General features: G+C 39.8%; 1 protein-coding gene across 3 annotated transcripts; it reads right to left on the minus strand.

The window, feature by feature from the left end:
• On the minus strand, nucleotides 1–26,723 carry LOC125893712 (nuclear receptor coactivator 7). Of its 3 annotated transcripts, XM_049584576.1 has the most exons (9): nucleotides 26,433–26,723; nucleotides 9,941–10,046; nucleotides 9,617–9,768; nucleotides 3,567–3,762; nucleotides 2,389–2,535; nucleotides 2,056–2,208; nucleotides 1,846–1,941; nucleotides 1,575–1,648; nucleotides 1–1,352 (listed from the first exon to the last, which is right to left on the minus strand). In XM_049584576.1, the coding sequence occupies exons 1-9, from the start codon at nucleotides 26,579–26,581 to the stop codon at nucleotides 1,214–1,216; spliced, it is 1,212 nt and encodes a 403-aa protein (XP_049440533.1). In that variant the 5' UTR covers nucleotides 26,582–26,723; the 3' UTR covers nucleotides 1–1,213. The 3 variants fall into 3 exon arrangements, with proteins under 3 accessions (XP_049440533.1, XP_049440534.1, XP_049440536.1); XM_049584577.1 differs by lacking the exons at nucleotides 9,617–9,768; nucleotides 9,941–10,046; nucleotides 26,433–26,723 and adding an exon at nucleotides 4,813–4,967; XM_049584579.1 differs by lacking the exons at nucleotides 3,567–3,762; nucleotides 9,617–9,768; nucleotides 9,941–10,046; nucleotides 26,433–26,723 and adding an exon at nucleotides 3,007–3,430.

Genomic DNA, 26,723 nt, shown 5'->3' on the forward strand with positions numbered 1-26,723 from the left:
TGATGTTGTTTTAAGGGTTTATTCATAAGAAAATATGAATGCTTTGAAAACATTGTCCATCACCAGGAAAGACAAAGTTTTAATGTGGTATCACAAAACAACATTAGCAGTGCAGACTCTGATGTACACACAAACATAAAGAAATATGAAACCAGAACAACAAGAATTTTTGCTTTGCGTTTCTGTTCAGATTTTCTTTAAAATACATTTATAAATAGATAGTAAAAATACGTAAAATAATATTGTCAATACATGTAAATATTGTCTGTAAGCAAATAAGCAGGCAGGTGTCTCACTTTCCAAAAAACAGAAGTGAAAGATAACAGTTGAGGTCTCTTCCTCCACAAACCACATACATCACAGGCAATACATAATTTATAGTGCAACCCAATACTTTTATTTCTCATCCTGAGTGGTTAGGTCTTCATCTGCAGCAGTAGTTTTCAAATGAATGATATTAAAACAAGACCTCACGTTAAGTAAGTACAATTAGAATCCAGATAAGCCATTGCAGGTCCTATCATGTTACAGTGTTTTTATCATAAAGTAATCATTTAACTTTCTCTTTTTCTCTCTTTTGAAGTTTCATATGGCCCTTTATGCACCAAGTATGTTTCATAAACCTTGGGACCATGATAGCAAATAAAACATATGTACACTTAAACACACACACACACACACACACACACACAGATACATACTGTAAACGCACATTTTAAAATGCCCCAAACATGGCTGTTACGCAGAAAATAGAAAAACATTTTCCTTAAATCCTGAATGTGCTTACAGTCGTCACAATCTTTTTATTCAACAGTGTAACTGTGAACTTTGTATTATAATGCTCCCCACAACGAAGGGAGGGCATGGAGGGTTTAAAGCGTCAGATGCCAGTTACTGACTGGACTTAGCTCGGGGCCACTGATGCATAACCAGTAGTTTAAAGCAGCAGGACCCTCAATCGCAGGATTTCATCTGGCACTTTGTCTTTATCAGGCACAGATCAAACCAGTCCAGCCCGAGATCCACCACAACAGGCCTCTACTACTGTATGTGGGCCGATCTGAGCCAGGTGCACAGATGATAGCAACTACTCTATCAGGTCTTGTACAGTAGTGGCTCGAACCACAGGTGCTCCCTGAAGTCTGGAAGTTTTGTCCAGACAGGACAGTGGGTTCTGCTTTGTTTTTAGCTCATGTTTTCAAATGTTCTCTCTTCAGTTCATCACAGTCCAGACTTCAAGGTCTTGTACAATGAAGTCTTCCTGTGTGGAGAGAGACGCGTTGTGGAAGGTGGGACATGAGAAGCTTGAGCCGCGGTACAGATCAGCATCCAGCCACAGCCCAAATCCACCCCTAAAGGTGAAGAAAAAGATAACACTTTAATGTCAAATCTTTTCAAAGTTGTTACTGTTTTATGCTCTCAGACACCAGGTGCTGTAATCTCAGATGTGTCACAGGTAGCAGCTATTGTAACTATTTTATGGACCTGCTTTTTATGATTTTATGACACTGACAGACTGAACTGTTGCCTCTCCCTTGGGTGTCTACATTTGACAGGCGGAAAACACAACTTACCCTCCTCCACCAATGTGCAGAGATTCCAAGTTGCCGCTCACCAGGTAGGAGTTCTCACCGCTCCACCTGTATGGCTGGGAGAAGAAGAAAGATGTAAGACACTTACTCAAATCCAATGCACAACAAAAGAATTACTTTCTTGAGACTGTGTTTAGTTCCAAATATAGAGAATTGCTCTTAAATGGTTACAAACTTAACACCATACACCACTTCTCAGACTTGCTGTTAGATGTGATTTTTTTAACCACACTGCAGGAAACTCCCCTCTTACCTGGAACTCAGGGTTAAAGCTGAACAGGAAGGTTTCTCCTGTGCCGTAGCAGTGTTTGCTGACTTTGAAGGGATCAGAAGAAAAAGCCCCAAACACCTGAAAAGACCAAATATCAGGTTATTAAAGGAGTAGCTACAGACACACTGTTAATCAGGGTGTCAGCTTGAATACCACTGAACAACTCTGGAGAGTTAAGATAAAGATGCAAACCTTTTTGTGCATGTCTTTGATGACCAGCAGCACAGGGCTGTCCAGCTCGGCCATGTTCCTGTACAGAGTCCGCAGGCTGCTCCCATGGACGGCTGTGCTGTAGACCAGTTGCCATGGACAGCCCTGAGTCCTGGCTGGCATGTGAGCAGCAAGCTGTTGGAAAGGGAGGTGCTGATGAAAAGATGCCATACTGGATGCATGAAAATATCACAAATAGAGTTCATTCATTCATTTATTTAATCATTCATTCATTTAAAATCTTTTGTTGCTGGCTGTAATCACTACCAAATCATCCACTTGGATTGTCTCAAAATGCTGCTGTTTTTAACTTACTGTCTCCAGTTGGTGGTCATCCAGCAGCTGGCTGTGTTGGCTCAGGACGGGAAGAGCATCAACTTCCTCGTGGTAATCATGCTCTGCTTCAGAGCCCTCCGAGCTACACAGACTCAGGCGGCGCTTGGAGTCCTTCACTTTGATAATCTGGAGGACACAGGGGAGAACAAAATGAGAATTTCCTTATTACATACAGAAACTTGTGGTTGAGTGATTCATTCACAGACGGCTAACAGGTGCAATGTGAAGGTTAAACATATCATTGCTTACAGTGTTTACAGAGCTTACAGTTAACACCAAGGTGTTAATTTTATGGGATACGCAGGGGACACACATGAAGCAGGAATTATTTTCTCCTGCTCAGTGTATTATGTTTCGCACTACCACCACACTATTAGGAAAGATCCAAAAAATTCCCAGAACGCAGGAAATTTAGTGTGTGATGCTCAAAATTTTCTGGCAGAGGACCCCCCCAAAACCTATGTCCCTGGTTAACACAGCTTCCTCACTAGTGAATGTGGACAGTGACAAAACATTTTACCCCAAAAGTAAATGATATTTTACTCCATAAATGCAGTACATCTTCTAACAAGATAAGATGCAGCATAGACGTCCTACCTCAACATATGGCTCCGCACAGTCACTGGCAAAATAAAGCACCTTGATATTTTCTGGCAGCAGCTTCATAGTTCTTGCTTTCTCTGTCAAGCTCTGTACTCTGGAGTGCCACATGTCTAATAAACAACCTGACGAGCATCCATCTCTTTTGTACCCTCTCTGGTCTGCTTTCACTTTGTGTGTCAGTGATGCTATTGGTTTGAAATTTAAGTGGAGGGGCTTCTCATTGGTCGGCTCTGAGATGGAGCAGTTTCTTTTCTCTCTAACCGGAAAGTGACACACAGTTCTGAGGCAATGGGAGGGAGCTCCAGATAGGATGTCCATATATAGAGCCTGGTATTTCCCACAACTTCTGGGATAACTGCCAAGCACTTTGGAGCCTCACTTACAGTAAATCTGGGATACTTGATGATTTTCGTGAGACAATTTACAAAAGTAAAAACAAATGTTTGAGCTGTAGAACGTTTATTGTCTTGCCCTGATGTTAACCTGCAGTAAGAGAGCCACAGAGGGCTTTTGACTTATCTTTAATCATATGTGTGTGTCCGTTCAGACCTTACCTCCCAGTTTTTAGCAGTGGGTTTGACGGAGTTACTGAGGATCTTGTTGATCACAGCCACCTTGTTCTTCTCCACTACCAGACAACGTTTTAGTTGTTTCTCCCTGATGATGTAGCGGGGCTGGCGGTGCTTCTTGCTGCCCTTAGTGTAGATGTCTGGTGACCACTGCACAAAGAAGGTGTAGAGGTGGTCGACCCTAGAGAAGCAAAAGGAGAAAGTGCATTTTTTACTAATAGATTATCATTTTATATTGTTCCTAAAAAGATAATGTGTTTACTCAAGTGGTTTGCTATAGCTAAAATCTTTTAGCAAATACCAAGGGGCTTCTATCATCAAACACCACTATATGGAGTTACAATGTCATAATATTATCAGAAAATACAATAAAAACATTCAGCTTAAGCAGCATATCATTTTAACTGCAGTACAGCAAACAAATCTTGGACTTTCCAGTGCATGTAATGTTGCTGGAACTTTCAAGCATTAATGGCAGTTGGCCCAACCTCTATTTCCCATGAGAGAGAAAACATATTGTTGCAAATGTCACTGGCACACCTCTATTATCTGTCGAATCCTGTCTGGACATGAAAAGGAGGAAAGTGAAGCATGCTTTGAATGTTTGAAGCATTAATCATGCCAGGCTGAGGATATTTGAGAAGATAAGTGAAAATTGGGAAGCGCTTTTTCTAAAAGAGAACAACTTCTGGGCAATTTAGGGCTGAAATCCTAGAAGTCCATTTCCCATGGACAAAAGCAGTTCCAGTATGCAGTAATTTAAAATAACCTACTTCAACTGTAGAGCTGTTTAACCTCAATCATGCCTCTCTCTGTAGCACACTATCGCTCTCTCTTCCAGTGTCACACACAAAGACTCCCACACACGCATGTCTAACTCATCAGACTGTCAACCACAATGCAACATGTTTTTCTACCATAGCATGACGAAAACCACTCCCCCTTGCCTCCTTTGCACCTACTGTATGTAATCATAAACAACATCAAGAACACTAATCACCATGACTGTGAAAGGATTCAGATCCCATGCAGAATTTGACCTCAAATAAATGTAGAAGATTGCATTTGAAATCTCAAAATGCAACAGTCTTTGCAAGCTCACATTGTCTTACTTAAATTTGTTGAATCAAGCAAACCAAAGTACAGTCCAATTCAACTACAGGTAATGCCCCCATGTTCAGGAACCCGCATGACAATGTTCACAGCTCTCCGGATTATTCGTTTTACTTACTCTCCAACGCTGTAGGCAACTCCCATGGCTGATTGAAGGTGATGGTAAACTGTGACGAGAAGTAGAGAGTAGACGGTGTAAAAGTTCAGTGTTGCAGTAGAATGTCCATTGTGAGCCTCGGCCATCGGCAGCATTTTATACCAGCGGATCAATCGCTGAGATCAGCCCCTTGGACCGTAAACCCTCCCTTTCTTCCCTGATAGCTTAACACGGCCAGCACGTACTTAGCATTTCACAACTGTACCTGAAAGCCAAACCTGGTGACATATTAACTTGACTTGCTCAGGGTCCTTGTCCTTAAATCTGGCTGGAGTTCAGACAGTTACTGTGTCAAGGTAGTGTCTCAGTGTCTGAATGAGGTGGATTGTCACAAAGATAAAGGCCTGTATGTCAGTTTTAGTTGTGCCTTGCATTTCTGATGTCTTCCTGGATGTCTGGCCTTTCTTCCCATCTCATCAAAGGTGAAGATTAAACTAATTACATTACAAAGTCAATTCTGAGGTACTTGTACTTTTCTTGGGTATCTCCATTTTCAGCTACTCCACTATATTTTAGGGGCGGAAACTGCACTTTTTAACAGTACTAAATTCATCTTACAGTTAATGATAACTTTCTAGGTTAGGATTTTAAAGAATCTAGGCTTATAATAAGCAAATAAAATAGAATGCATTATTATAGAGTTAATGAAAGTAACAGTATAAAGTAGTTTCATGAGTTCCACCTCTACACAAAGAACATTAAAATTCTGCTAAGACGTAAATGCACCAGTAAAAATATTCAAATAATATATAATAATATGACAGTGATGCCTGTCTGAATAATGAGCGTTTTTACTCCTAACTACATGTTAATAATACACAGGATTTACAGGTATCTAGCTGTGAGATTGCATAACTGAAACGTCTCCTGTGTGCCAAGCGTGTAGGACACCAACGGGGGTCAGCTCAAAGACACAAAAATGTGAATGGCCCTATATAGAGCCAGTATTTGATCTGGCTATTCTGGGCTACTGTAGAACAACATGGCGGACTCCATGGAAGAGGACCCGCTCCATATGTAGATATAACTGCTCATTCTAAGGTAACAAAAATTATTATGTGTCATATACCATTTCTGTCAACAGATGCCCCTAAATCCTATGCACTGGACCTTTAAGGGAATAGTTTGCATGTCAAATTGTGAGCTTTAGAAGTACCGGTAGATGCCTACCTTTGGACAGAGCCAGGCGAGTTGTTTTCTGCTATTGCCAGGCTTTGAGCTAAGCAAACTGGTTGTTTGCTGTACCCTCCTATTAATAGTACAGACAGGAAGAGGGTATTGATTATCTCTCCTCTAGCTCTTGGGAAGAAAGTGAATATGCATAATTCCCCAAATATCAAACTATTCCCATAAGTATGAATTTGAATGCAAGACATTTGATTGTAACTGAGTATTTCACACTTCTTCCACCACTGTATCCCATTCCGTTCATCTCTCTCACTTTCGTTTTTTACTTGTCCTCTTGCAGCCTGTTTTTTAGTCACTCCGCCTGTTTCCTTTGGTTTTCATTGAACAGAAAAGGGGAAGTGAGTAACGGTTGGTTTGGCCAGTGTAGAATATCAGCTCACGGGGCATGTAAGGGAATGGTTGTGGTTTGTACTGATGACATACTCAGAGCATGCTGTCACTAGATTTGAATGTTTTGGAGATTATGCAACATAAGGAATTTATGATGATGATGATGATGATGATGTGTTTGGTGTGTGTGTGTGTGTGTGTGTGTGTGTGTGTGTGTGTGTGTGCGTGCACGCGTTTAGCTTGTTGGCTTTTTTCCATGGGTTTGAGTGTAACTGTCTTCCTGCTGCTATCATCTGAGGCCTTTATCCTAACAGTCTCCACTGTATCAGGATTATTCAAAGTATCAAGCCTTCAAATCAAGATTTAATCAAAGCAGCAATCCTTGATTGCAGTGCTGACCATTCCTAAATGATCAGTGTTCAATACAATCCATTGAAACCTGATCAAGTTCTAGTCAATGATCATTATCAGTGATCAAACAGAATGACAGAGTTGTCTGTTTCTTTTATCTGTGGCCATTAGGCTTAACTGGGTCAACACAAATAAAGTCAATGGGCCATATCATCTGAACATGCTGAGCTGTTGACGCAGTAATCCTATTTGTGAGAGCTGCTTTGTGGGTGTTATTTCCAATTATCTTCACTTTTATGGCGAGACAGGTGAAAACAGGTTTTTTTTGTGCGCTTGTCAATTTTGAGACTTTGGGCTATATTGCTGCCATGTCTCCCTCAGACTAGTGAAAAGAAAAAATACAAAATACACATTAAGGTGTTTTTTTAGTTCTGGAAATGTACTTTCAAAGTGCATATTTAATTAGATAGTGTCATATTTGCATATTAAAATATAACATTTCAGAAAACTTGTAAAAAATAATTGTCTAATCCACTGGGGGAATTTAACAGTGATTTCTGTGAGTTAACATCTTTACTCTAGCGTCTTATTTTTTGTCTAAAAAAGTATTGAATTGTACAATACATATCTTTAAAGGTTGTTTTCTCAAAATGAGTGTTTTGTCATACTGTGGGCCAAAAATCTCAACTTCAGTAGCATTTACATTATTTATCATATATAGCCTGATTTAAATAACATTTTATTTCTAAAAACACAACAAAAATTGATTTTTTTTATGGCTGTTGACAGTATTTCCTGATTTAAGGAGTGATAAAAGGAGATATCCAAAGTTCCCCCTGCAAAACCCTTCAATAACCCATGTGTCAACAAAAGTATTTTCAACCTGGTTTTAGCCGTGTTCAGATTTTTGTTCTGGAAATGTATGCAAATCAGTGCATATTTAATAGATGATTATAAATAATGCATCGTTTGTATATTTACACTTAAAATATTAAAAAAAAACGTGTAATGTAAAAAAAATAACTGTTTACAGTAAGAAATCAGCCGGGGAAGTTTCATGGTGATATCTCTTAGTTATATCTCCCCTTAAAACTTACAGTCTTCAATGTAAAAACTGCATTCTGTTAACTGAAGATATAAACAGTAAAAGGACAAGTACAATATATTCTTCAGAGTTTCATGAGGTACAATGACAGAGCTGTATTTTGCCAAATTACAAAATGAGTGGCTCCAGTGCTCAAACGCAGGTTTGCTCATGTTCAGATATCAGGTCAGGAGATTACACTGGGGACACTCTGGGGTCAACAATCAGCCATGATGCTCTTACACAAGAAAAGTGAAGGAGAGATCAATTTGAGACAGTGTCCTTTCTGACACACAGACGAGATCAATAAGTAAACACACAGACACACAGATATACACCCTTTAAAAGACAGATACAGCAATGCATATGTGCAAACACTCACAGACATACATGTGCCCACACTCACATACGCACGCCTGATGCATGCATACATGTCTGTGTAGCACATGTGCACACATGTATGCACAACTCCCCACTGTTGCTGAATGGCCCTGCAAGTCTGTGCAAAAGAATTACAGCTCAGATTTATATTCTTATTATCATTATGTAATTTATGATGTTGAGCACCTTGGGCTTTGTCTTTTTAAAATGACATATTAATAACAGTGAATGACACCAGCATGCACGTGAATAATGAAACGCTCACACGAGAAGGTTTTAGCATTGTGAGCTACAGTTGCTGCTCGGAATTTTGGATTTCTGTCGTCAAAATCAGCCCACTGCTTTTCATAACAGCATAAGTTCCTGTTTTTAGTTCCCACCATGAATATTCAAAATCATGCTCCATCTGCACAGTCTGCAGTATTTCCTGTCATCAAAGCAAGGAAGAAATGTTTTGCCGCCCAAACCTCCAATTCAACTTACAGAAGATTGAAAATATTAGACCATTAATGAAAACAAAATGCAGGCCATAGAAAAATGATCTCTTTAAAATGTAAATGAAATATTCTGTCAGTCTTCTTTTCTGGTTTCTTATTATGTATTCATCTTTAAAATCTGACTGGGAGTCTGCACCCCCCTCAAAAAAATCCCAAATCTGAAAACTTATTTCTTATTATATTATATTATATTACTGTAACCAAGTACAGCTCTACAGTATACTACACTAATAAGTAATAAATTAAATCCAGGCCTACTGCTGTTTACATAGATTGCACATGCCCTGCGACATAAGTGACTGACACTTTACTCAGACTTCACGTGGGCTTCCTGAGAAATACAATGTAATGAAGCTATAAACAGCAGCGTATAGTTGAATAAGCCTGTGAGCACCATTGTTTATCAACGGTTGATTGTGCGGCTAATTACCTGTCAGGTAACTTAGCTATGATAGCTAGCGTTAGAGATGGCTCATTGATAAGCATTTGCAAATTGGTCCATTTTCACCAAAATGATTTGTTGTTTGTCGCACTCCGTGCAATGGCTGACACTTTTTTATCAAAATATTATTTATTTCCATGATGATAGTTCCGGCACAAAATAACAAATTGACATCAACGTTACCTTTTTGTGCATGTTCTGACTGAAGTGAAGCGTTATCACTGGTGTGATCTTAAAATAATACTTTTCCCATCAACAATGGTAATATTATCTAATCCTAACTTTACACAAAGGTAGCAAATGGAGCATTGTCAGAATGTATCAGCTGTGCGGGAGCCAATGCACAGAGTGTGTGATGGCTAACATTCTGGCAAGAATTTAGCGTAACATTGAAAGAAAATAACTCTTCATAAAGTCGTCAGTTTTATAACACTTAACAAAAATGATCACAATCAAGTAATGAAATAGAGAGAAGTTTGACATTGATTATACCTACTATACATTGTTGAGCTGTCTGGACTGCCTGTGGAGTGGCACAGGGAAGTGACCAAAAGAATGAGATCGCATATACACGTGGCCAAAGTTAGTTTTCTCCATGGCATGGCTGGGCTGAACCTTAGAGATAGGATAAGGAGCTCGAACATCTGGAGGGAGCAGAGTAGAAAGGGTCACGTCAAAAGGGTTCAGTTGAGGTGATTCGGGCATCTGATCAGGATGCCTCCTGGGCTCCTCCCGTTAGAGGTGTTAGAGGCACTTCCTATTGGCAGGAGGCCCTGGGGTAGACCCAGGACATGTGGGAGGGATTACATATCTCACCTTGCATGGGAACACCTTGGGGTCCCCCAGGAGGAGCTGCAAAGCGTTGCTGGGGAGAGGTACATGTGGGGTGCTTTGCTTGGCCTGCTGCCCCCGTGACACGGCCCTGGATAAGCAGATGAAAATGGATGGATGAACCGATGGATGTACCTACCACAGATTTTAATAATAAATTATACTGGACTCTAAGATGGTGCCTATTCATTCTCATGGAGTTGCTCCCCTGGCGCATATGCCAAAAAAGTTGTCTAGCTTTCGGGTTTACTTCTGCGTTATGCGGCCCAATGAATATGTGCAGTAGTGTTTCTCCCACTGGCCCAGATGGTAGACTTTACATTGTGATGAAGTTACGGAATTTCAAATCGCTTTTCTCGGCTTGAGGATGTTTATAAAATAAAACCACATATATAAAACCACCATGGATTTGAAAGAATCGGAATTGACCTTGTTTGCAGTTCGAGGTGTCCTATCGACAGTTTTACAGATGTCTCTTCTTCAGTGGTGGTCTATGGGAAAAATGCTAGGCCACAGGGGATTTTTTTTGCTGCAATATTGTGAGTGGCCACTGGGAAAAATTTTGGTGCAAGGGTGAGCAGTTTTCCTTGGGACATTGTATCTACCCACACCAGTAAGTGATGGCTTCTGCTGGGTATGGCAACACTACTTGGACAATCTAGTAAAATAAAACACAGAACTGCAATACCCCACAATACTAGAATCAGTATCAATAATGGCAGTTTGTAAAGTTTTTGGACGTCAGTCTGTGGTTGCCTGTTGAAACATTTTTTTATATGAATATATTAGGAGATATGATGATAAATGTCCATTCCACTGTCACTGTAAACCACTGTGTCCATGAAGAGGTTTCTGTATAAATGTGCACGGACCACTAGACACAGATATTGTTTTGGTCTTGTCCCAGAGGCTTTGTGTCTCTGGGAAATTATGTGTTTATACAGTATATGCACACACCCTCACACACGCACACACACAACACGCCTTCTTAATTTACTTGGCAGTAGGTTATGGCATCGGTTGTTGCAGAGCCGTTGTTGCTTCACCTCTCCTCCAATTCCTGTAAATCCTCTCTGCCCCTGCATGCTTCCAGCCAGACATGGAAAAAACCTCCATGAGCCAGCATGTTCATTTCTCGAGGTTCAGTACACAAATACAAGCACACACACAAACAAACACAAACACAGTAATGAGGCGTGCAGGCACATACACAAACAAGCATCTCTCTGTGGGCTGACATATTAGGTCTTATTTACTCCTTCAAGCATGTGGTTTTTGGAGCCTGGAATGTTAAAGCATCTGATGACTTGTCAAGTCGCAGAGGCAAGCGGGCCGCTCTGGAGGCTAGAGTTGCAAGTAACTGTGCCGATGTAACAATCTGGAACAGTTGTGCATGAGTAAGCTGAAAGAGTGTGTAGACTTTTCAGAAATCTATAGCCAGGGTGAGTATCACTGGTAGATAAATCCAAAGATTGATGCCATTGTTTTGTTTGACAGCAATTGAAGATGCCTCATGGATCCAGATGTGCTTGTAACCCTAACCTACAAACATTTTATATAAAATCATTGTCATTTTGCTTTTACAATATCAGGGGTATCTGAGATAACCATTGACATTTTATGCCAGATTATACCTCTCACAATGGGAACCTATTCAATGAATAGGCCCTGCGGTGCAATGCAATCCATCAAGCTGTTACTTGTTTGATTATGATAATTGTAGAGAATGACACAATGGCTAAATCATGTAATACAAAAAGCCCAAAGTAGAACGTGTTTACTTTCTCACCTACTTTCTAAAATGAACTTTACCAGCATGTAGCTGCTGTGGAAACTTTTTTTACACTTATTTTTTAACTTTGACAATTCGGTGGAAAGCCCTGTCACAAAATGTTGGCATTGTAGGTTTCCGCAAACTATAGAAACATTATATTTGTACATTTCATGTGTCTCATATCAACGTTTCTGAAGTGATATAGTCTGTTGGGAAGTGAAGGAAATGGTGAGACGCCTGCCGAGCTGCAAACAACAGTATAAGACTAACAAACAACAAAGCTAGTTGCGATTTATCGAGTTACTGCTGTGTTATCAGATGCTCTCTAGTCACCAAACATGGGTGTTTTTAGAGACCTGTCACTCTGTTTCTATTGGGAAGAGTGGCACAAAAAGTTGTGTTCTACCAAGTCAACCCTACTTTTCCCCATCCTGGATAGTGCCATGTTTTACCAAGCAACTGATGCATTTTGTCCCAAGATAGTGCCAGAAAAAGGGAGTATTCAAAGCCAAAAGATGGTCACGTGTTTGTTGTACCTAAACTTAATCACATGTTAACCACAGCATTGTTGAAAGTTAAAAAAAACAGTGCATTTCAATGTATCTGCTACATACTAACATACAAATGTAGCATACCTATGGTTTGCAGAAAGTCAAAACCACCTATTTATATTGAAATTTATTTCTTAGAATATACCCCTTGAGATGTATCATCTCGTTTTCGAGGGGGTCCCAAACACTTATAACTGGGAAAATGAACAATACAAAGTACAATAAATGTGGAACTGGTTTCCTGTTAGCTTTACAAAACAAACAACAAAGGAACAAACAGAGACCTAGATAACAAAACAGAGACAACAACAACATGCATACAAAAAGGACATAATTTACAACCTTAAAGTGATAGTTCAGGTTTTTGGACATGAAGTTGTGTGAAACGCTGACCATCTGTAGCTCTGATGTGACGGTGTCACTACTCTCAACGAGCCTCCTGCTCTGAGAAATCTCCCGTAGCTTACCGGAGAAAAAGTAGTTCTGAAGATGTACGGGGGACACGTAACCAAAAGGTTTTAAGCTACAAAAAAGTATGCATGTGTTTTGTTAGACTATTTCAATAATTTTAAAACATCCCCACATTATGTCAGACCGTGCTATCAGTTGGGACTATTTTCTGGCCAGTATCACTCCTGTTTCCTGTTACAGATGTAACCCGTAGGCAGCTTTGGCTAACCCACCACCAGAACAAAGCAGAGGTGGTCGTAATCACATATGAATTCACATTTCTATGTGATTGATTACTCATGTCATGGATTTAAACTAAATGCCTACGGTAAAACGAGGCCGTGTATAATGTAGCTACTCTTCACAACACAACAGGCTATTAGTTCAATCAAACATTTTGTTTTACAGACAATCAGTTACAGACATCGTTATATAGACTGGTAGTAGGTAACATATCTCTCTTTGGGCACAAAGAGGAAATTGCGTTTTCTCTATCTGTCAGGATCTGTGGGCAGCTGAAGTGAGCCTGACATATGCGCAGTTGCTTCACCCTCGCCGGCTTGGTAGCGAGGTTCATCCCAATAGACACAAGCCAAAGTTGCCTACGGGTTACATCGGTAACAGGAAACCGATGGAATTGGGAGCCAGCGATGTTTTTATTCCCACAGCTGTTCACACGATTTTGGTATTCCTCTGTTTACCTACAGCAGCTGACGACGGTGTGTCGTGAGCCTGAGCCGGTGTTCGCGCTGTAGTAGTAGGTATATATAGGGCTAGTACATCTTTTTCCTCACTAATAATAGCCTACTGGTTCTGCGCACCTGCACGGCGTGGTGATGAACTGTCTTATTGATTTCTGTTGCCGTGCTGTCTTGCAGGCCTGCACAGCGGAGTGATACTGGCCAGAAAATTGTCCCAATTGATAGCAAGGTCTGACGTAATGCGGGGATGTTTTAAAATTATTGAAATAGCCTAACAAAACACATGCATACTTTTTTGTAGCTTAAAACCTTTTGGTATCATTGACAGTAGTGACACCGTCACATCAGAGCTACAGATGGTCAGCGTTTCACACAACTTCATGTCCAAAAACCTGAACTATCACTTTAAACTTTAAAAAGATCAATCTACAGATAAAAGACAAGACAACAACAAGGAGCAGTGACATTATTACGAAAAACAATTTGCCTTAAGATGCGAAAACAAGACATTTTTGAATGAACTAAATGATGATAGAGAACGAATATTTAAGGGGTAACTTATTCCATTCTACTTCAAATGTTATCAGCCCATTACAGTAAATAGCCGTTATTAGCCTCATACTAGTCTCGCTCACCAGACCTTTCTCAAGAAAAGAAAGGTCTGGCTGGGCCGACTCTCACTTTAAGATTGGAGAAAAAAATGGTTTTGGTGTAACACGCCCACAAAAATATCACCTACAGGTCGCGAACCATGGCAGAAAAATGGCTACATCCCCGCTAGATCAAACACCGCAAAAGTTAATAAAGGACGTGTAGAAAACTGCAACCGGAGGTGGTAGGGCGGGACTTCAGCGGGTGGCTCGTTCCGCCCAATGAGAGGCTGATCTATGCAGCGAACTTCCGCCCACTCAGACTAGCCTCATACATGTGGCTTAACAGGGGTCTGCTCCACCTACTGGTTGGATAAGACGGCTATTATCAGCCCATTAAAAACTTTTTTACCACACAAAAACCCACTAACACCTGGCTTTTTGATGTACTGGGAAAAGTTAGCATTCACACCCAGGTCAAATGACTCTGCTGTAGCCACTGGTGTTTATCAGCTCTAGCTCAAATCAGCATTGATAGAAACACAAATCCTGGGTGAACATGTTCATTTTAGCCCCTTAACTGGCAAGATGCAATAACATACCACCACAAAAAAACGTCTGTCTCCGCCCAAGCAGTGCTCAAACATCGATCCATGTTAGTCTGCACAGAGTTTAAAAGATACACTGACTAAGTAAGAGATATAAAAAGAAATAACCACTATAAAGTTTTCACAGGCCTCCATGCTGCTTTTCACTGTTTACAAACCAAAAGAACACACACACACATAAAAGGCATATATACAGCGTACGCAGCTCTGGTCTACTGGCAATGGGATATGTTGCAGTTAACAACTGACAATGGCCATTTAATGAGCTGACAATAGCCTACTACTAAGTGTAGCAGGTCCCTTCTGATCCATATATATGAGGCTGATCACCACCGATAATGACCATTTAATTAAGTGATAACATTCAAAGTGGATGTTTGATACACTTAAAAGTACCCAGGTTTTTACCACTAGTAGAACCATGCAGCAATGTTTTCATGAGTGGGTCCCTGATTTGTTTGTATCATGCACAATAAACAATGTAATGCATTGCTGGACTTAAAGGATACAAGCTATGCATTTTAGTGAGTAACAATGAATGTGATTCGTGAATGTGGTTTTTTTTTTCAACCACAAGGAAACTCCACAGGAAAACTTTGAAGACTGAATTTTCTCACCGAAAACACCTGAAACACAGAATTTTCTTCTGCTGTCAGCCTGTTGCTGCACCTCCTAAAAAACTGCCATAACTTTCTCTCAATTTATCATTTAAGATATCATAACTTTCATGATAAGATATTTTCTAAATAAATTGATTACCGTATGAGCTTTGTTAGAACCATATAGAATCGTGTTTTTTATGATGGACTAATAATTCAAAATGTTAAATTGTGTTGAATAACTTGGAATGTTCTAATAATTGAAATGAGTCATTATAAACCATCATTTTACAAAACTGTTAAAGAAAAACCCTGCATATTTTTTTTAGCCTGAGCCTGGGATGATTTTTATCATATAAGTATCCATCTTTACTGTTATATTTAGCTTTGTTTGTTTTGGGGGTTTGCATAAAGCTAAAATGAAGCAGTGCAGAGGTCATTTAAAGTGACATGACCACAAGTTGAACCCTGCGGGGGCATTGATTTCCAACCATCCAAAAGTCCATTAGGGGTTATTGCTAAAACTCAGGAAGTGAATGCATGTGCGTAGGTTCAGGATATGTGTGTGTGTCTTCCTATGTGTGTGTGTGTGTGTATGTGTGTGTGTGTGTGCGTGCGTGTGTTTGTTGCAGGCATGCCTGCTTAGATTATATCTGTTTATGAGTGTATGTATTTATAAGCAAGTTATCCTCATCTGTTTATGTGTGGGCGAACACTGAAAGCAAGTCAGCTGTGTACGTGTCTAAATGATAATAAAACAGGACAACATTTGTCAATCAATCAAGAGCATGGCCACAGCAGAGTTCACACTTGGGTTACAGGTGGAAGAGTATCAGCTTGCTGGCCATGTGAATTGTATTATACAAACCTGTAATCTTAACTGGAATAAAAATACATTTTAAAAATCAATTCTTCATTATTTTTGTGATTATACATACAGTTTGGTGGCCCTTGCTTTCAAAGGCATCACTGTGCATTTAGCTGAAGTTGTGGAGTGTAAACCAGTGGCTTTGCTTCTTCCAATGTGAAAGTAATTTTACACTTATTCCACTTATTGGTACGACATGTGTTAAAGTGATTATATTTTATCCACTCACTTTGGTTCATTACCCGTTGCCGTGTGCACTTGTGCAAAGACGTTTTGCCCATGGCTGCTCGTTAGGAGGTCTTAGCGCTCAAAAGCAGGTTAATGCAATTATGCTTTTGTTCTTTTTTTGTCTGCATGCTGAGAAGCCAAATCTCAGAGCTCACAAAAAACTGGTTTGGACTGGATAGGGCACTACTTATGTACTCTGTGTGTGCATGTGTGCATGTGTGAGTGTGTCAAAGGCTACCTTTTGAGACAAGAAAATGCACTAGCATTTACTGTAATGTAGCATAGTACTGTACATGTTGTAATTCAAGTTATAAACCTACATGACTATATATGGCGTCAGTCTTTCTCTCTCATTATGTCTTATTCTCTTTTTCTTCTCTCCCACCATCCCTGCAGTTAACTGCTTATCCAGCACTTTGTTCTCAGAGATATTTAACTTTAAATGCCATTTAGTCACACTCTGATGCAACTTCTGTAGTAAAGAACAGATTTAGGCCTGATGACAGTGTAATAACTTCAACTCTGCTGTGTCAGTCAGGGTTAATCAGTGATGCCTCTACGAGTTTTCCAGTGACCCACTTGCAGAGCAAGATGCAATGCATGACACAGAGGTTAAGAGACCACAAGTGAGCACTCTGACTTCCTCTGCTACTGGGGCCTCAGTTCAAGGGAAATTTGAGCAGGTACAAGAAGTGTGGAGGGTTTAACCGAGGATGTGCGTAATTTTTGAATGCATCCGCCATACCTTACGTCGTGGATTAATGTGGAACCTGTTATTATCCTTCTAAATTTTAAAAAAAAGGTCAAAATAGAAAAAGGCATTTACTGAGGGTTCAATGACAAACCATTTTACTTACATATATCATGATGATGATCAATATTTAACCTTAACAGTGGACTAAATTTGCTAAGAGGCCCTTCTGTAACTCTTATTTTTAGTCACGCTTCCCCAAGTGATCATGGTTTGTCAGTCGTGAACTGCCCATTGGTGCGACAGCCCGTTGGTTCGACAGCCCATTGTTCCGACCATATTAAACTCATTGTTCTGAAGTCCGTTCCGAAATCATCATGATGCCCTGTGGTTAAGGTCTGGTTAGGTTTAGGCACAAAAACCACTTGGTTAGGGTCAGGAAAAGATCATGGTGTGGGTTAAAATGAAAAAGAAAGTGACAAACACATAAGCCGTGAGCCTGCTCCGCCTCAGGCCACTCGCGGCGGGCGTATCGTTCAGCACCGCGGACAGTCGGACTAATGGGATGTCGAACCAATGGGCTGTCAAACCAATGACATGGACCCTGTCAGTCAGTCCACCACTAGAAAATCTCAACTGGATGGATTGCCGTGAAATTTTGTACAAACATCCATGCAGTGTTGTAGCACTGGAGGGAAGTCTTTGTTTTGAGACCCATCACAAGACCACTTTTTGAAGGTCTCAGTCTCGTCTCGGACCCAACTGCATTTTTACTCTGTCTTGTCTCGGTCTCTTGGTCTTGTCCTGCCTTGGTCTCAGACAAAGAGGACTCAGGATTTTATTTCAGGACCACAACTGCAGGGATATCAATGAATTGCCTCTGCAGCAAACAAGTGTTGAATAAAGATGGTTAAGCTGATTTCAGCTCCTTAGTGTTTGTTAGTATTTCTTTTTACTCATAGAAAACAAATAAAAATTCCTACACAGAAAATGGACCTCTGCAGTGCCTATCAAGACATCTCTTACCCATGGTACACTTACCCATACAAACATACATATGGCAATAAAAAGAGGCGAATGATGAGGAATCTCTGTTTGTCTTGTGTTTGTTTTTATGGGAATTTGGATCTTCAATTAGAGGAGTGCCTATGGTTTGCATATTCTACACTTTGTCAAAAGTGTGTTGTGCCACGTAGCAGTCGCACTAGTCTGGTCTTGGTCAGGACTCAGTCTCACCCTGCCCTGCTCTTGGTGTGGATTTGGTTTCAAAAATTTCAAAGTCTTCTTCTCGTCCTAGACTATGGGGGCCCAAGGCAAAGAAGTCCAGAACTAATGGCATCTAGCTGTATACGTTAGTTACAAGGGGCACTGCTCTGGGTTTTGGGACAGTGGCAGTGCCTTTATGGGAGGTTTCCAGGGGTTTGAAGTTGTTATTGCGAAATGTGCCTGAGGGGCCCATTTTCCCCAAATTTTTGGGGGTTCTTGACAGAGTGCCCCTGTCGATACGGTCTGGTTTTGGTCATGACGTGGTCTCGGATAGCCTCAACACTGCATTCATGGTGTCGAGAGGAGGAATTGTAATAACCTTAGTGATCTCTTGACTTTTGATCGAGCTCCATCACCAAGTCAAAAATGTTAATATGTCCAGTATGTCTAATATTGGTTCATCACTACATGCTTGCAAAATTAACGGCATTCTCATCAACCTGATGGCTTTGTGTTTCATGCCAATTACCAAATGATAGCATGCTAAGGAATGAAAAGTATTGCCACCACAGCCTCACAGAGAGGCTGAGTTAGATACAGGCTCTTGCACTTGCTGATACAGTATGTTCCTCACATAGTTTGGTGGTAGTGTGTGGCCTAAGTGCATAATGCCTACATCATGGATATGCAAGTACATAAGTTACTTGTGTGGACTCATTGCACTTTTCATTTTCAGTGGGTTTTTTGTAGAAATATATACAGAGCCTTATCTGTTCCCAGAGCAGAGTTAGATAAGATCAGTAATTCTCACCATCACCGTCATCACTTCTGAGCTCATCATTCTGACTATAACTATAACTGCTGCCTGAATTAAAGTCTAGATGTAAATTTAAAAAAAAAAAAAAAAAAAAAGTGAGTCAAAATGTCAGAACAGTCTCTGGTAGCCTGCCAAACCACCCAGACTCTCAGCAAACTGAACAATAGTCACCTGTGCACCTTAGACCAGACTCTGCTTTGCACAGAACCAGCCAAGACCAGCGTTATGCCCCCTGAACATTCTGCCATAGCTGTGCAGCCTTCTGTGGACTGCCATGAAACTAGTTCAGTTCACTTTGTCATATGAAGTCTTATGTGTCAACATAAATATAAAACTTTTTCAAAAAAGTAACGAAGAAACCCTCTTTGTTATTATGTTATTGACTCAATGAAGCGGAATCAGAGATACAACAATCGGTACAATTAATGACACAGACAGAAGGTGAATTATTTTTCCATTTGGCGGGAGTAGTGTGAGTCTGTTTTGGTAATGTTTTTGGAAAATGAGTGGGGAGAGAAATGAAATGTGAAAGATGAAGAAACTTTGTACATGAATCATCCCTGGCACCGCAGGTGTCTGCGTGGGGGATTACTGTGTGGGTAAAAAAGACCCACACTAGCTAATGTATATACTCCAAATAGTTTTAATCTGTAAAATCTCATTCATTTATCCACTCTGACTTGTGAAAACATGTTCCGAACAAAGATCATTTGGCCAACTTTGATTTCACGTGTGAGGTTAAAAGTCAGTGCTTTCGGTGTTCTGCCAACTCTGGCTGCCTCACACAAGTGGCACTGACCTGTTTCTGTTCTACACACACACACACACACACACACACACACACACACACAGACGATGCTTAACTTCGCAAGTTGCAGTGCTCATTGAAAACCCATAAATGTTTATGAGAAGTATAGTATGCAGCTTATCAGTATGGTCACATTAATGCTGATCTATATAGAAGTCTTCTTTCAATGCAAAGTTCATCCAGGGGTATCTCTGCTCAAGTTTCAGCTCTGCATCTTATAAGGGAAATGTAGTGCATACAGTAAATACAACCACAGCCCTGTAAAACCTCTATGCCTAATGCAGGTTGTGGTACTTACAAAAGATTAACAAATCTATTTTAGTAACACTGACATCACAAACATTAAATTACACCACGATGTTATGATACAAGTTGTGCAAGAGTACAAATCTCTCTACGTGCAGAATCCAGCATCAATAGACTGTTTTGTTAATATTCTACCAAACAAAGCTGAGACTGAACTGATTAGGTGACGTGGAAGACGTGTTTTGAAGCAAATAATAAACACTGCACATGTCAGTCTAAATATTTTACTGAATATTTTACTTGCCATGTTGATATGTTGTTACATGTTATTTCATTCATGCAAATTCATTTTCAGGGGGAACTCCAGCAATTTTACAACCTCAGGTTGTGGGTTTATATACATCTGTGAAAACAGTTGTATGACATCCTGTGTGGCTCCAGAGAAGTTCTGTTAAGTCTGAGAAGTGACATCACTTACTGAAAGTCATATCATCCTAGGTTTAGAGACAACAAATTTGTAACTTAAATTCTGTGTTAAAACACGGAGTTTGAGAGACATGAGCATTTGCCAGACAGGAACATTTATTACTGTTAAATAAATAAAATTGATAAATAAATTGTATCATACATTTTTTGTCTTATAAAATAAAACAGATATATTATTAGTAAAGCAATGATCTATACAGAGCAAAAACATTTTCTCTGTGTTATGAAACCACCATCGTCATATCAACCATAGTTATAATTTACATATTCCAGTTTATGTGTGGGAAATACGCATGGATTTTGTGCATATACACACTGTTAATAGATCTGGCCCCAGGTGATGATGGGGGAAAACAGCTGACCAATCCATGCTGATGTGAGCCAAGGGAGAGACCACACAGTGCACGTTACGGCACACGGAGGATGCATGAGCACACACTTAACACACAGTGAACTTTTGTTGACACAATCTGAGCACATGCCAGCTTGTAGCGTGTGCTGGCACTAGTCTAGAGCTAACAGCACTGAATGCGTCATAAAGGACTCAGACATGTCGTAAAGATAGAACTGAAAAAAATGGCACAGGAAGGCCATGATGCTGCTGCACAGATGGCAAACTTAAGCACCAATTCTTTATTTCAAAAAGAAAATACATGTGGTGCAGTAAAGGGTAGATGAGAAAGTGCAAGTAGGGAGTAGGAGCTGCACTCGCCTGCACCCCTACTTCCAGCGTCTCTGCATGAAACCCATGCTTACGTTTATGAATGATGCACATTTTACCACAGACTCACTGAGATTAAAGCAACTCTGCAGTGGAAGAGAGGTAGTGTTTCATAACTGAGCTGGGTCTATGAACAGGTTTGGTAATGTGTTTACTTGCTGCCAGCTAACAACACTGCTGTAAAGTTCAGTGGCAGCATTGTATTATAATTAGTAAACAAATAAAGTGAATATGAAATGCAGGTGAATAAAAATGCTTGAAGCTATCGTTAGTAACTTTTGTAAAGATAACTTTGTTATATTTGCTGTAAGTGTCACTACAGTAGTAGGCTGCATGAGGCATATTTTAGCACTGTTAAGCTGTAAAATGAGAGCATTTGTATGACTAGTTGCAATATGGCGTCTGGGTCACAAACTTCCTCACTTTACAGCTAAACAGTACACTAAAATATGTTTCTGAGAACATCTGCGGCAAGAAATAGGCAATGCAGTAACAGAATATTCATTCATATTTAGTCAGTGCTGCCTAGTTTGTCAGTCTGACTGCAGCTCAGCAGCAGTAAACTGACATAATTGAATCTGTGTTAGAGTCCCCTCAGCTCTGATTGGTTGTTTTTTGTGCACCATGGTAGATTCTAGCAAATGCCATTTAAAGCACATGAGGATGCAGAAAACCATGATTTTTTTTTTGGCTCATTTTCTATAACCACTGTCACATTAGCACAAAAGCATGATGGAAATAGCAAGCTACCTAGCCACCCGTGGTCAAAATGGCAGATTGAGGAGAGCAAGGATTACCTCATCACTTTGTTTGAGGAACAACATGTACGTGTTACAATGCCAGAACTGGTCAGAGCAGGCGCTGCCACTGTCATGAGGAGGAAGTGGAAATAAGGCACTGATTGAAGTTTGTATGAATATTACGTGTTACATTGAACAGAGCGAGTGCCGCCTCAGTGACAAAATTCTCCTTTTGATAATTGGCGCCAATAGGCATTTTACAAACTGTTGTTACTGATAGAGCTTGACTAGTGGCTGAAAGCTGCAGAGCCTCCACCACGCAGAGAAAGCAGCTCCCTTCTGCTGTGTGAGTGTGTCTAAATTACTGTTCTTAATTTTAACATGTATTTAAATGAATTTTGGGCTGGACCACAACAATGGGGACAGCGCTGTAAGCAAAAGTCATGGTGGAAATCTATGACTGAGTATATACCTGCGCTTCCTGTTTCAAATTAAAAGCCCTCCAGTGTTTCATACATGGCCCAGCCATATACAAGGTTTTGACATAGTCGTGGTTCACAGAATGTCTGCCTCATGTATTACTCTGTGAATACAGTAACAGTTTTAACAAATCTGATGAAAAGTTAAAGTTACCAACCACAACTTTAATAAATCAACATAACTATTAAACTATATTCAGTGATCTAGATTTAATATTTATCACAACATTTAAGGATGTTTTTTTCTTAGCACTACACATGAACAGATTAACTCAAAAAGACCACTTAAATAGAACAGAGCCATTGTTTGTGCTATTAACACCTGTGCTTTCTCCACTATAACAACTCAAAATGTCAGTTGTGACAAGGGCCACGTATTCCAGTTTAATTCTTGCTTCAGTGAAACAGAAGCACGAACAAAAGAGGCCATTTCAACTAATGAAATTATGACAGAAAATCAACAAAATGAAGGATGAACTAGATTGAGGAAGAGAAATAACTTTACTTGGTAATTATGGTAAAGGGAACATAGTTTCAAACCAATGGGCCAATCAGTACAAGTGCATGTTGTTCATGACCACGTACAATCAAACACAGTTTTCCAATACCACAAATTGCAATGCTGATTTATGAGGATATGCAACCCATAATACATTAAGAGATATTCTATATGATGGTTGATGCAGCCATTACAAATCATGGCAACTAAACTAAAGATTTTGAGCAAAAAAAAATGCCTTTGATAGATTAAATAAAGTAGTATTTGAGGAACTGCTTTGAAACTAGTACTTGAAGTGATGTTGTAACAGTGGATTTTGATTTTATCTTATATTTAATTGCTTTACAACTAGTATAGGCTACTGTAAAACACACACATAGACATAATTACACCCCTTGTTTCAAGTGCCACCTTGCTTTTCGTTGATATCCAGATCTGCCTACCAACATTTTAAACCTCTTATGAACCGTTACTTAAACACATAGAAACTCAGGTGCAGCTGAAGACAGAAAAGACACCAGCAGTGAAAATCTCTAAGTAAGAGGAAAAAAAGCAAAAAAAAAAAAAAAAAAAAAACTTTAAAAGTTAGAAACACTAAAGTAGTTGTAAAATGAGAGATGACAGGGTACACCTCTCATCTCCACCTTGCTTTGTCTGCAGTGGAGTTAAAGGACCTCCAAGAGGATGTGGAGCCCATAAAACTCAGCCCCTGTAGAGAGCTGAAACTGTAGTATAAAAATGTGCTGCTACAGCAGCTATATGTATGGAGAAAAAGTACAACCTAACTGTTTCTGTGACTACAGCTAACAATATTAGGATGATAAAAAGTTAAAGGTTGAAGTTGACACTTGAATGTAGTCTCATATTCCTTCCTTTTTTTCTGCTGTTTCCTTTGTTGTTCTGCTATAACTTACATAAGATCAAATAAAAAAAGAAATAATTTCAGAATTTGTGAAGATCAATTGAGCATCAAATTCAAGAATTGCTTCAGAGATCATTGATGTCATACTGTAACATCCAGCAAGCTGTAGCCATAAACAACAAATAACAAATATGTCACTTCCTGTGGCACATGTAACTATTCAAACCCCAAAGCAGACCCTCTAGAGAATTCTGACATTTACGTAAAAAGATTTATTTCAGGCTTAAAGCTGATGTAATGCAAAAAAACTCCACTGAAGCAAGACATCAGCAACACGTCAGGGACATAATGAACACCTGCCAGCAACAAGTACTGACAGTGTGACAAACTACAGGGTGAAACTGCCCTCTACCGTATAATATACTGTACACTGTACACTACATACAGGACAGCTGAGCTCCAGAAACTCAATGAGGCCATCTACTGGAGAGAAGAGACATGACAGGACACACTGGCTCTTGTGATTTATTTATTCATTTGTAGGTAATTTTTTGGTTGATATTATTTTTATTTACTTTCAAATGATTTTTTTTTTTGTTTGATCCTTCTGTGATTTTGTTCAGTTATTATGAAAAAAAACATACAAATCTCATAGAAACCTGCTCTCAGTCCTAAACTGACTCACTGGTCCTTTAACAGATATTAGAATAGACAACAACTACTATGTACTAAAAATATTTAGGTGCTGATAATTTGCATGTTATGTTTGAGGAGAAGCTTCGTATTTCTTTGAGAATAGGTTCAACCCAGCAAATGCATGGGTCTGAAATGAATTTTTATATAACTGGAATCCACCTTATTGGTCACTTATCAATGAATGTGTGAAGTGACTGTGAATAAACATTCTTTAACGATTTATTAAATGTGAACTAATAATACAGTCTGCATCAATTTATGTATTAAATAATCATGAGCCATGCATTAGTTAAGCTTTACTTATACACCTATCCACCTATCCTTATGAAGTGTTACTGTTGTTAATATATTTATTATTAAAAATAATACAATTAAAGTCGGTAATTTGGAAGCAACTCATATTTTAATTGCAGATGATGCTTCAGCACAGTCATATCAAGAGTTTTATCAAGGCTAGGCATGCATTTAAAAGTGGATTTGAGTCACACAAAATGGGGATTTGTACATTATGATATTATTCTGCATTGCCATGTTATATACCAGTGGCGCCACCTAGAGGGGGCCACAGCCTAATACAGTCACTGAGCCTCACTGATTCTAAAAAACATAGATAAATGCCCCACATGTTCACTACACAATCCTCCTGTGCAGCTGTGTTCTGGTAAGCACAGTTGTTACTGTAAAAAAAAAAAAAAAAAGCATAATAATGATAATAATAAGAAGAAGATGAACACAATTATTATTAATAATAATGCCATCAGTCAAATTCATCCTCAACTTTGTTTATTGTGCGTTTTCTTTCTTTTTTCTTTCTGTTTTTGTTTTTTGACAAGTGTAGGGAGATGGAGAGAGTCTTTAACGATAACTGTACAAAATCATACAAAAAGAGCAATTACACCCAATGGAGAGTGAAAAGGCAACCAGATGGCTTTGGGGAAGGGAGACAAGTGAGAACAGAAAGAAACGGAAATGTTTTAAGATGTATTATCTGGATTACTCAGATAATACACCTACATGTTATCAATATTTGATTTTTAAATAGCACATTCATCATCTATACCACAACCATGCAATCCCCATAAAAGAGCATGAGAGTGCAAAGCTCCACACCCAGAAAATAGAGGAGAGGAAGAAGGAAAGTTGACAGAATTAAATAAAAAATGATCAAACAAAAGCCTAAAGAGGTTGGAAAGTTTAACTCTAAAAAAGGAAAAAGGACAGACTATTTCCATAGTTTTGAAGTGGAGGTAGTGTCAGTAGCTAATATAAAAAACCACCAAAACAAACTCACTGGATGCAAAAACATTGTGTTAATTAGCCACCCAAACCAGACCCAACCCACAAACCGCAACCTTTATTTATTGTAGTCACACAGTTGTCAAGACTGAGGACAGAAACAAGCACAGGCAATCTCCAAGGGTGTGTGTGTGTGAGAGAGAAAGAGAGAGAGAGAGAGAGAGAAAGGCTCACCTCCTCTAACATCACAAGGCATCAGGACAACCCTTACACAATCCAGCCCAATCAAATCACAGAAGAAATCAAAGAAAAAGAAACTACATCAACAAAAACCCAAAACAAACAACAATGCTATTTGGCTCTCAACAGTGTGTCACAGTGGGCACTTTTCACATGCCGTACATACCATCCTCACCACACCATTCCACCATACCACATTTCCCGCTCCTGCTTGTCTGTCACACTCACCTCACCAGGTCAACTGCTCCTGCTGCTTGACAGACTGTCCTTGCCAGATTGTTCTCCGCCCACATGCAACACTTTCCAGCACTGCTTACCTGATCATCTCCCTGTTACCTACCCTGCCTGCCTCAAACTTCCTGCATCGCCCGGTAAACTCACCAGCCTTCTGTCCCCGACCTCTGCGTCTCTGGTTTCCGTCTGCCTGTGGCTATGTGGTGTTTTCCTGCAGCGATGCTTAAGCATGAGTGTTCTCGCCTGCTGGCCAGTTTGTCTACTTCTGCCCAGAAACTGTCTGTGAGACACCACATGCCACCTTTGGGTATGTGTTCTCTTCTCAGCTACTGGCTGGCTCCTCGATCCTTTTCCTGGCACCTATTTCCTGCTGCTCATCCTTCATAAGCTCTGCTGCTTCCTTGGACTGCTCCTCTGGTTCTGGACCCCTCGCCTTCT

This window comes from Epinephelus fuscoguttatus, linkage group LG8, assembly GCF_011397635.1.
Source record: "Epinephelus fuscoguttatus linkage group LG8, E.fuscoguttatus.final_Chr_v1".
Lineage (NCBI taxonomy): Eukaryota > Metazoa > Chordata > Actinopteri > Perciformes > Serranidae > Epinephelus > Epinephelus fuscoguttatus.

What these genes read in the sequence shown, in the direction of transcription:
- LOC125893712 (XM_049584576.1), bottom strand. Translation starts at nt 26,581, where the DNA reads ATGTGGTGTCTCACAGACAGTTTCTGGGCAGAAGTAGACAAACTGGCC. An exon ending in CCAAGGTGTTCCCATGCAAG is followed by an intron (nt 9,769 to 9,940) that starts GTGAGATATGTA and finishes TGCTCCCTCCAG; the next exon opens with ATGTTCGAGCTCCTTATCCT. An exon ending in TCAAAGACATGCACAAAAAG is followed by an intron (nt 1,942 to 2,055) that starts GTTTGCATCTTT and finishes TGGTCTTTTCAG; the next exon opens with GTGTTTGGGGCTTTTTCTTC.